The following is a 12,623-nucleotide window of genomic DNA, read 5'->3' on the forward strand; positions in this document are numbered from 1 at the left end:
AAATACAAAAAGGAAGGAATAATACAAAAGACTGTCAGTAAGAACAAGTGAGACTGCCAAGCCACAAGCAGTGGATGTTCTTCAGTCATAAGACTGAAAGCAGACTTTGTTTTATGTATATGTATATATATATATGTGCGTGTGTGCGTAGATTTAGACAGCATATACATATTCAACTTATTATATATAATAGCTTTGCTGTCTAATTTCCAGAACCTAAGACTTACTCTACTCTCAGGGGTTTTTTTGTTTGTTTTGTTTAAACCAACTAGCTAGATCTACTACTTACAGTCTTTTCAGAGATGAAAGCCCCAGAAAAGCTCCTGGATCTATAGTACTAATAAGGTTGTTCTTAAGGTCCCTGTGGAGAAAAATTAAGACATTACATTTACCACAAACTACCCCTTGAAACAGATATACATGCATGAAGATACACTTGTCTCAGCTTGTTTGAAAACTGCCCAAAAAATCCATACAACACATTTCTAATTTCTCACAGTATCTTTCAAAATTTGAAAATCTGCATTTTAGTTAGAAAGGGGAATATAAACAGTATGTGTGTTCCTTTAAACATTCTATCAGTTCCTACCTCATGAAAGGGTAGAGAGTTAAAGATACTTTGACACAGAGTCCATATAGATTACAGCTGCTCAGGGTGTGACATTTGCTCATTACACAGTACAATACTGTTTAGCAGTGTTGTCTTCTTCAGCCTACCCAATTTTAAATATTTCAGTAGTGCCCAACATCTACCAGAAGAAGGAAAACAAGATCCTAAAAATACACCAAAGACACAACATTGAAAGTTTCTACCAGCATTACTGGCACAAAAGCAAAGCCCTGGCTGAGAATCCCAAATAAAGCTGGTGAAAAAACTCAAGAGCACATTTTAAAATCTTAAATTTCCAGAATAGAAGATTGTAAGGAGAAATTTAAAGTAACTATGTCATTAAACTGCTTTATTAATTGTACAAGTGATATAGGAGTTTTAACTAACTCAAGACATTCTGCGGATACAGCTTAATTTTAAAGGTCACAGAAAGCACCTGCCAGCATCTACAAAGTTTTGAACAAGCTTTATCACTGCATGAATGCTAAAATTATTTCTACCTCCTTATTCATCCAAGATTTTTACTATACTACTATCTGAAACTTTGCAAGCACTTACTGCACTAAAGAAAAATTTCTCATTCCTTGGTAATATGTGAACGTTCTGCATTTGAAAAAAAAAAGTAATTTCAATTAAAAGCAATGTTTCAGTAAGCAAGGGTAGAAAAAACATCTCCTAAATCAACACTACATTAATAATTCTGCCCGAAAGAGAACAGTAAGAGAGGGTTACATCTACTATCACACCAATATGCATGAGCAAAAATATAAATTCATCCCAAGATTTCACAATAGCATTTCCTGCAGCTGGATTAAGAAACTACAGTACAACAGACAGTGTCATGCCATGTGGATCACACTTCAGTGCTGTACCTAATATAAACATTTTAGATACTTGAAACATTTTAAATTTACTTTGCCGTACAGTAATATTAATTTTCAATAAAACTATGACATATACACTCCTTTTAACTTTATTTTCTTGCCCTGTATGGTGGCAGGGACTGCCAACTACTTCCAAAGCATTATCAGGAGCCTGAAGAACTGTAATGTTTTCAAGCCTCCTTCCGTGGGTTTATAAACCCAGTACCAAGACCATGACAAATCTGTGAATACTAAGTGTTATTCATCACTTATTTACCATCAGTTTTTGGGACAGGGAAGAAAACTTATACTTACTGTTGGTATTTTAAATTTCAGTTTAAAAATCATGTAACTCCCACTTAAACTTAAAATCTCAGTGTGGAAAACACTCGGAGAAAACACACTTGACAACACACCTTGGAAATCCGCAAGTCTAGATTATCAGTTATCGTTAATTTTGTTACTTAAACTCAAAGCGTATTCCCTGATACATTTCCTTCTTAAATCCCTTGCTTCAATGAAAAAAAGCAACATATTTTTGAAATTAAAAGCAAGAGTTTTACTACTTTCACAACCTGTTTATACATTTTGTTACAGTAGTGGATAAAAACTGACTAGTCTATTCTTTATGGAATGTTCTTGCTTTCTTCCCCCCTCCCTTTAGTAGGTCTTAATACCAGTTTCAGAAGGATAATCCCACTAAAATTAATAAACTCTTTTTAAAAAGAAATGCCAACAATTTTCATGCTTTCAAAAAACTCAATGTATACTCTATACTTTGTAAATAAGATAGCAAATCATTAATGAACCACCATACTAAAGTAATTTTTTAGAAATACCCTGAATGTCCGAAGTGTTAGCATTTTCTCAGCCTGAAACTACAACAGTTGGTGAGTCTCTGTTTGGGGTTCTTTCCCCCTTGAGTCTCTGTTTGGGGTTTTTTCCCCCCCTCCCAGTGGCAGTCATTAGTAAGCACTAGCTATATATTTGTCTATCAAAAAATATTAGCAGATGAAAACTGTGAAATAAGAGATAGTTAAGGATCTCAAAATTAACACAATGCTGACATGGTCTGGCAGCTCTTCAGAAACTGTAAAAGATGTGATACACAGGCTCGTGCAACTGCCAGGACTCCAGGATCTAGGATGGTTTCTAAATGAAGAGATGACAGTTGTGGTTAAACCAATAGACTGATAGGATTCCCACATAAAAGGGAGGTGGGGGAGACAGTCTCATTAGAAAGCTGTGTTTGGCTTTCAAGTTTTTGTTGGTTTTAACGCTGATTTCAATATTTTTTTCTTTTGCAAAGCTCAAGCTACAGGATATAGTTACAGATATTTATTTGTCCAAGTAACAGAAAATCTGTCCAAAGAAATCCATTAGAAGAGGGTTTCAGTTATGGTAATATTGCAACTTCTCCAAGCTCTAGCTTATTAGTACATCTTTTATCTTACAGTAACTACATCTTTCATCTAGCAATTAAAAATACTGCTACAAAAACACAAGCCAGGCAGTACAGCAATCTTACACTGAGAACCTATAAAAAAAAAAATTAATTTTCTCTTCAATCTAAACAACACTGCAGATGAGGATGCCCCTGTATTTACCAGGGAAGGTGACTAGCAGATTAGGATCATAGAAAAACTTAGGTTTTAAGGGATGTGTTGAGGTCACATAGTCCAACTTCTGGCTCAAAGCACAACTAAATCAGATCAGCTGCCCTGCTTTTATGTCCAGTGAAGTCCTGAAAAACTCAACAAATGCAGATTTCACCATCTCATGACCCAACTTTAAGTGATTAACCATTCTCATGATGAAGAATTTTCTTATGTCCAATTGGAACAGCCCTTTCTCAAATCTGTGATTCAATAAGCAAATAGTAACTTACCAACAAGCAAAACCATATTTAAAAGCCTGACAACTGCACCTAATGTTACCTTAAGAAAAATATCTTAATACTACTTAAATGTAACTATGGTTTGCCATGTAAATAACAAAATCCTTTCACTTCATTAGAATTTATGAAATGTTTCAGTGGCCAGTTGTCTATGACTTAAAAGTGCACATATACATATTTAAAAAATACTTATGTATGGATATATATTACTTATAATTTACAGCTCTGTCTCAGCACAATGAAGATTGTCTTAATTATTACTAAAGCATCCTGCAGGCACAAACAAACAATGCATATATATACACACATACTGACATGTATACATTATTTAGCTCTCTCAACCACCACTGTATAAACTATCTTTTCTTCCTGAGCAGAACCTGAAAGTTGAACACAAAACACATTAGCTACCATGGACTCTTACTATATGAAATGCCTGTCCAAAAAAGAAATGGGGGAAGAGGACAAAGAAATTATAAAAATAGGCTAAACATTACATAAAGTCAGTCTATCCCTCCCACAGATCTATAGGGTGTAGGTTTTATGCAAGCAGATCCAATAAAAGCTTATGATTGATTAAACAATTTTTACATTTCCTCATTGTTCACCGTGTATGATTTAAATTCTACACTATACATACATACATAGGATTTCTCCCTAAAATATAGGGAGCTATATTTATTTTGAGTTTTCACCATCAGTATAACAAATATTTAGGGTACTACCAAAACTGCTGATAACTGAAATCCCAATACTTTATTGTATGTTGGTCTCAGACATAGAATTTTGGTTCCAGGTTAACATATTCAAATTGCGTGTGAGAATCAAGTGCTGCTGGAGCTGTTGCACCAGGTTCAAGTAACTCTCTCTAGGAAAGGAAAACTGGCTCAAATCTATCACTGACTTCAATGATATTAGAGTAATACAAGAAGAGAAAGCAATTGGAGAGTCTAGGTTTGTAAGGAACCATGAAAGAGGAGACAACAGACAGTTCTGAGACTTGAACATTTTCCAAATGGAAAGTAAAAAGCTGGTTCTAAAAATCACCTCTTGACTTTTTCTGAAAAGTACTTACATATGCTTTTGACATCCTCTTGCATCTAAAGAAATTGACAGCAACTTAGACCACTTAGTTTTGTTGGTTTGCTTACCCCATCATCACCTATGGCATGCACTGATGAAACACAATAGTAAAAATTTCCCAAAGGTGTAATACAAAAAAGTTGAAAAAAAAAAATATGCTTGAGACTACCACACTTCTGCAAATTAAACAAAAGCTAGAATCTAGACCAGAAAACCTTTGTTTCCTTCAAATAATTTCTGTACTTCCAACAGTTTAGAATACTCCTAAGCATTCGATTTCACAGCACAGATTTTTCAGCAGAGACTAGAAACATTTTCCCCTGCAACCACTCATCTTTCAGAGGTTACCTGAGAAGCAGGTGAGGATGAGGAAAATAAGTATTTTGTTAGCCTAACACTCTCAGTCTTCTCCTGAAAGAGCCATGGCTAACAGCGATGGAGTTTCCAGAATCAAAACCAGAACTAAAGTTAGAGCAGAAAACAAGTTCCTGAATATTCATAAAATCATTTCTCTGCTCAGTAATATTCAAACAAGAAATACTGAGACTTTCCAATCACTTTTAAAGACTTCAAAGAAAAAAGTTCAGGTCCACCACTAGGAGAACTCAGGTCCATCTTTTCACAGGCTTTGCTGCACTATCACAACAAGAATTAAAATCAGAAATTGCTACTGTCTGAAAAAGTACTAGATGCTCCTATTTTTATTTAAGGCACCCGTGTATCTGTAGATTGGTGCTGTAAAAACAGGAGAGAAAAAAAAATGAGGCTCTCCACAAATAACACTCCCTTCACACTGCATATTTTCCCTTTTCAAAGTATATTAGTACATCCTAAAAACACATTGGTAAACCCTTGCCATTATTTACAGTTAATAAATACCAAACCCTTCTTTTGCTATCTAAATATCTTACTGATTTCCACGCCTGTCTCTTCCTCTTCTCTCCCTCGTGTACAATGAAAAATAGTACTTTATAAATACATGAATTAATCTTCCTTATTCTCGCAAAAATCAACAGGCAGCATCAGCTACCTTCTAGATGGAAAACAGCAGTTTACTTCTGCATTGCTGCAATTTGAATAACTCTATATAAAGTCAAGTTATCTACTAGATGAAAAATTATCCGTCACAAATTAGTTGTGCAAGAAGTTACTTCAACATTTAAACTGCAGGAAATGCATCCACATGCAAAACAGCACTAACAAAGTCAGTGGAGATTAAAATATTTAAAATTTTTGTACAGACATTTTAATTATCACTTGTGGCAGTAAAGATCTTTGACCTGCTTACTGTTATTCAGCTATCATTTGCATGAATTTTTTCCTGTAAGGTTAGATGTAGACACAGCATAGTCATCTTCTACCATAATTAACAAACATTTCACCCTCCAGTAAAACAAAACTCTTATTTTGGTCATCTTATCACCCTGTTTACAAAATAATGCATTACCACATTCTACATTTTCATAAATTAACATACATGCACAAAGTTATTAACAAACAGATTTGAAATTCATACTTTCAGTCAGCATTTTTAATGTACTTTCCCATAGTTTTGGCGCCTACAAGCAACAAATAAAACCTCTCCCCTTCAATAGTAACAGTGAAAAATTGTCAGATGGGGATAAGGTCAAGAGAGAACGTGTTTGATCAAAACAATAACCTAAAAGGCAACAATTTGCCAGCTGCAGATATCATATGCCCAAGATTATCTGAAGAACTGAAAAAATAACAGAAACCATTTAAAAACATGTAAATTTTCATTAAGATGTCCAAGAACTAAACAGGAGAAAACAAGATGAATTATGAAGTTCTGAAACTATATTTTAGGATTCAAAAATATTGATTAAAATACAATTAAAAACAATTATTATGCAGATACATGTTGCTGACGTATTAGATTGTTGGGTTTTTTTATGGCTTTGGTTAAATATATCTATACATCTAAACTTGATCCAAAAACCACTAAGGAGAAATGACAAAAATATTTGCTATGCAGTATAACATTACAAGAAACGAACAAACAAGCATTAAATGAATACAGAATCTCTCCCCTGGTAAGCAGTAATGTTAACTGACAAAGTTACTGTCCGAAATAACTATTTAAATGCTGACTGAATTTATTTCTTTTATCTCTGTTTCATCTCAGATTAAAAGTGAGGAAAAGAGAGTATCTACAAAAAAAGAGAACACTCCTAAGGAAATAAGGAGGACTATGAATAGTAAGAAAAAAGTAAGAAACTGTCAAAAAAGTGCAATTTTAAAGGCATGCAAGTTACCACAGTGAACATTAAGGAATATATTTTGAAACTGTTGAACATAATGATGTTTAAAATAGTTACTGAGGCCTTCCATTTTTTTCCACTGACTATTTATTTAGGTTTGAAAAATTATTTTAATTACAAGAGTAGCTTCTGTCCAAGGTCACAAGAACATTTAAAGCAGAAAAATTTACTTTTACTGTGGTTCAATAGATTTTTTTAAATAAGTCTTGCACACACAAAAAAAAAAGATATGCTCATTAATGACTAGCATATCATGCTAGTTATCCCTTCCTTTATGAAGACACCTGGCCATTAACAGTCATTTGCTGATGTATTAACTCCTACACCAGCACACATAAAGCATGTTATCTCATTCAGGTAAGACACCATATCATCTAAAATACTGCTTTCTCAGATCACTTTAAATGCTCAAAACATGTCGTCTTCCTTATCGCTTTCTTTTTCTTTTCATGAAAGAAGATATTAAAATAACCTAAAGAATCCTTACAAATCACATGAGTTCAATGGAAGAAAGCTGGGTTCTTATGATTTTAAAGAAAATTAAGATTTGGATTCATAGAGCAAATATAATCTCAAACTAATCAGAGTTTCAAGTATTTCCTGTCTGAAAATTATAATGAGTTACAACAAATAACAACTGTCAGCAGATGCCTTTATTACCTAACCAAGGATGCCAAAATAACATGTAAAGATCTAGAATGCCATCACTGCTGACAACCTTGCTTCTTTGGCACAATGGTTTATTTCTACAATAAAGCTCATCTGCCAGTGCAGAAGACAAATCTTTCTTCTAGCATGTAGGGGAATGGAACGGTGGAAGTGTTTGAATTTATTTAGCCAGGTGACTGGGATTGTAGCCTTCAAGTTTTAGAGGAAGAATAAAATACTTTTAATCCCCTGAAGCCAGAAGTTGTTTGGAACTCTTCCTAGATGTTGCAAGATGATTATGAAACTGGCTACCTTCCCAGTCAAATGGCCTAGAAAAATCCTTATCTCTAAAGTTTCTGCTTGCTCCCAAGTAGATCAACCTGCCAATCCTGACCTTCTACCAGCTGGAAAAAAGCTGACTGTAACAGAAGCTACAACGCTGCTTCTCATCCCATAGATGATGTATCATCTGAAAGGGAAAGTGAAAACAGGAAGCAAAAGAACTTACTCCCATCAAACTCCCATTCTTCCCTCCCATACGTACAGTATATACCACAGTTGTAAACTAAGCAGCAGAACTGTTAAAATAAATGTCTACAAACTTGCCATGAATCTAGCCTCTTTTAGAGGCTCTAATATATCTATCCACCTGCCCTACAAATATACAATTGTTTGATAAGGGGTTTCACACTTCATAAGAAAAGAAATTAAAGAAAAACTTTCTTTACAACATAAACTTTTGTATTATGAGAACAACAACAAAGCAAATCCAGTCATCACAGCATTCCAGTGAACTTCCCACTGAAACTGCCCTAACCTCACCCAAAGGTGAGATTATCCCTTTATGCTGTCACCTGATAATCATGAAGAGAAGGCTTAACTATGTTAACTCTTGGATCACAAAAAAAACCCAACATTGAAACAAAGTAAGAATACATCTTTTAAATAAGACATTTTGGTCTCAGAATTAGTAATGAAACATAAATAGTATATAACTTAATTTTTAAAATGGAAATAGCTTTTTAAGTGCTTACAATCTTTCCAGAAGGTGTAATCCAGAGAAGGAACCATTCTTCAACTCTGTTATTTTATTGTTGCTCAGAATCCTGTAAACAAAAATAGAGAAAAATATTGTAGGTTTGGTAACAAAATTATTTGCTGCAGCTTACACTTCTGGTGTAAATCTTTTTGTTTAACAGCATTTGTATCAAACTACAATGCCTCGCTCATTGTCTGAGGTATATATAACACCACTGCTTAAATATTATGAAGGAGAAAAGGAGGATTTTCTATGTTATGTGCCCTAAGTACCATGCAAGCTTATGTAATTAACATATGAAAGAAAGTACGCCCATATAGGATTATCATAATAAAGCACCAGAATTGGCATACTAGAAAATTAAGTATTAAACAACCAATCTACACATTCAACATTCTGTTCTTCCATACCCATTTTGGTTTTCAAAACCACGCAGCGTTTCCCCTTTCCTCTGCTGCCACCCTCAGCCACTTGCACACTCTCACTTCACCCACATTGTGCCACCCTTCCCAGCCATCCTTCACATTCATCCTTCTCCTCAATGCAAGCTTTTTAAGACATCTGCAAATAAACTCATCGAGCACTCCTTTATTTCTACCTATCCTTTCTTAAAGGACCACACAACCACAAATTCCCTCTTCCACATGAGTAACTGGATCAGGCCCATCTAGCCAAGTGCCCTATTCTCTAATCACAGCCATCTGCAAATACAAATTATCCTCAAGTTAGGAAATCCCTTGTATAGCTAGATGCTTCCTTACTGAGAAGGACCTGCTTTCTATACAGCTGTTGCAAAAATGCCTATTTTCCTTTTGAACCACGTAATATTTTGGCATCCACAACACCTCTTATGAAAGGTTTCACAGTACAAAGCTCTGTTCCACAAAGAATCTCTCATCGCATTCGTTTTGAGCACAGCTCCTGCTAGTTTCATTTGATGCTCCCCGCTTCTTATACTGAAACAAGCAGTAATCAATCCCTACCTACCTTCCCTTTACCACACGTAATTATGTAGAACCTAGACGGTCTCTTGCCAAATGGAAGATTCATATTTTACTTAATTACTCTTCAAACAGAAGTCATTCTGTGCCACCTTAACTTCTGAGCTCTTTCCAGCTTTATTATACTCAAAAAAATCCAAGATAAGACCACCAGAACTGATAGTATTCAACACACTGACAAGTTACAAATCTGCATAGTGTGTTAAAATTATGTTGTTTCTTACCATTTTCCTAGCAACTCCTAACATCTGATCTACCTTTACTACTTGTAACAAAAACTGAAGATTTCCGGTCAGCTCAGTGCCCATCATCTTATATATAAAGACAGAATTGTTGTCATCCCCAATACTATTTTCATTTTTCTACAATGTGCTGTTTCTGTCATTTTATTGCCCAGTTATTAGTTTCATAAACTTCTTCCAAAATTCTTCACTTTACTCTCATCCTTATTACATCAAGCAACTCAAACTGTCAAGCCCCTACTCACACTCTTTTACAGGCCATTAAGAAATACGCCATGCATTACAGGTCTCAGACTCCACTGAGAGGGCTAACCATTTACTTCCCCACCCACTTCTTAGCCTTCAGCAAATTAGCTGCTCATACAATGGTTTTCCATTTTAGACTGACATACAATTTTCATCAAATGCCTTTGGTGAGGGACTGAGATATACCTTTTGGAAAAGCATCCATGTCTCATTATACCAACTGGATCACCTTTGTAAATATTTTGCTGATTCTGAAGAACTCCAAAGGTTTGTGGGGAAGAGCTTCCCATTATAGGACATGTAAATTTTCCAGAGTACATCTCTCTCTTTATCCAGGTATCCAATAAATTTATTATAAATTCCACTGATTTGTCCAACACAAACATCAGATTTGGAACCACACAGTTCCCCTAAACTCCTGATGCACTTATAAAAATCAACATTTGCCATCCCTCCAGTCCTCAAAAATGAAGTTCATTCTAAGCAAGACTTCAGACATTTATCATTTGACTTCTTCATCCCTGAGTTCTTCTAAAAGCTCTCCAGTGCACACCATCTTGTCCTGCAAATTTACACTCTGTCAGTTTGTTCCACAACTTCTGCTACAGTCATTTCAATCTCAGACAGGTGCTCTATCAAATGCATCCTGCAGATCCAACATGTCTGTGCACTTCACTTACACCAATTACATCTTCAGGCTGGAAAACTACTTCCACACTTACAACTGCCACTAGGAGATTTCTTTCCAGTCTATTACATCTTTCAGATATCCTTTACAATAGCCATAAACCAAACACACACACACACAGAGCCCTCTTTCCTCTGATGCATAAAATTTATTATCTAATGACAAGGATTAGTACTTCAAAACACATCATGAATAAAACTAAAATGCAGAAATACCAATCTATGAAAACAGCATCATTTTGACACAACTATGTATTACATGAAGTAGTTTTCTTCTCCAGGTTTCTCAAAGATTGCCTCAAGCCTCTGTGGTTTAGACAAACACAGGGCAGGCAATTTTTTTTGGTCTCAAAGCTCTGGCACTGAGTCAATCTCTCTCTCTCAATCTCACATACACAGAATCAAGACAGCTGAACAAACTATTTGAAAATCTTTCCATTTCCAGTCTGATGGATGGAAAGCTTGAAAATTCTTTAAATTAAAGTTGAATCATTCGACCAAGGTAAAAGTTCTGATGCTAAAAGGAGGAGATCCCACTCCTTCTTCTTCCCTTACAGTCATACTATGTATTTCTGCAGTTCATCTCAAGTCATCCCTGGTGCTCACTGCTCCACAAGCAGCTAACATTAAACTACACATTTACCCAAAGCATATTCCAAGAGAGTTATATGCCAAGTGCAAAAGTGTGATCAACACGGCATGCTACACATTCAGCTAATACCACGTGAAGACTGATCGCAGGAATGGTGGAAAGGATGAGAAAAAAAATACTTAACGGTATACTGAGAATTTGCTGTTGTGTGTGCCTATAAAGCCTGTAGTGTTCACTAGAGTGTCAGCTAAGAAAATTTGCTCTTGTGAAATACAGGTCTAGAGTCAAATACATTAAGCTAACTTACAGGAATGAAGGAAGGAAAATTGCCCCTTGGTTGTAGCTGTGATAACCTAGATGACTGAACAAATGAAACAGAGTATTTTTTAAAAACAGATGTACAAATCAAAGAATCCCAGGTGCTCTTCAGAAACCTACATGTATTTCAAGGACTACTTGCATCAAGGAAGGCCCAACATGTAACAGAAAATGAGAATACACATTTGCAAGACTGCAAGTTTGACAAATATGATCATCATCATCTACAACTTGGAATGCCTAGAAAACTAGTAAAATTCAACCGAAGCATTAAAATCACACATCTTGAAGTCTTTGAAACTACTTTTACTTCTACCCAAAGAGGAAAAGGTTTCAAGCTAAATAGTAAATATTTGTAGAAATGGTAGGTACAGGTTTCATTCTGCAAACCAAATCTATTCAGAGTGAAGCACACCTTTATTTCAACATCCTTCCTGGTTTCAGAAACATATGTGGGAAGAAAAATAAAGAAATGAATAAAGGAGTTTATAAAAAACCTCATTAGTAGTTAATGCAAACTGAACGTAAGGCATAACAGCAGCAGCAAGAAAAAACACAGACCAATTTCAGACTTATGGATAAAGTAAGAAGAAAAAACATGAGGTTCAGAAAACATCCAAGTCAACATAAGCAAGCAAGCAAGCTACAACCTTTGGTAGCACAGAAATAATTTGTATTTTAGTTATAAATTACTTCATCTTAAAGATTTATTGATTTTTACCTGTACTTTTTCCAGAAAAAGGAGCTATTCAAAATGGAGCAGAAACCACTTCAAAAGTAGCTATAACTGACTGAACTAAATCTAAGCTAAATAGAATTACAGTTCTGTAAAAAAAAGTTTTCTGACATTGCCTGTAAAATAATAGGCCTAAAGTAGAAGCCTTTGAATATCTGTGCACTAGGTAAATTTCTCTCTGGAGTGTGATGTACAAATTATAGTCAGCCTGATTTAGTATTTTCTCTGCAGAGGCTGTTAGTTACTCAACCATAAAGGTTTAGTACAATAAATGATAGATTTTACAACACTCCATATAACCTAAGACATTTCATCACACTTAAAAATGTTGTAAGTGTAATCTTTAAAAAAAATGCAGTTTAAAACTTATTATTAATAT

General features: G+C 35.0%; 1 protein-coding gene across 2 annotated transcripts in view; it reads right to left on the minus strand.

The window, feature by feature from the left end:
- Positions 1 to 12,623, minus strand: part of ADGRA3 (adhesion G protein-coupled receptor A3) — a 60,525-nt gene that overhangs the window by 36,943 nt on the left and 10,959 nt on the right. The window contains exons 2-3 of one of the 2 annotated variants that reach the window (XM_074822258.1): positions 8,418 to 8,489; positions 290 to 361 (exon numbers count right to left, since the gene is read on the minus strand). In XM_074822258.1, coding sequence (XP_074678359.1) covers positions 290 to 361; positions 8,418 to 8,489 — 144 coding nt within the window. Of the gene's footprint in view, positions 1 to 289; positions 362 to 7,777; positions 7,847 to 8,417; positions 8,490 to 12,623 lie in introns of those variants that run through there. The other variant, XM_074822259.1, reaches the window with a different exon arrangement.

The sequence above is a fragment of the Strix aluco genome, chromosome 4 (assembly GCF_031877795.1).
Source record: "Strix aluco isolate bStrAlu1 chromosome 4, bStrAlu1.hap1, whole genome shotgun sequence".
In the NCBI taxonomy this organism is placed as follows: domain Eukaryota; kingdom Metazoa; phylum Chordata; class Aves; order Strigiformes; family Strigidae; genus Strix; species Strix aluco.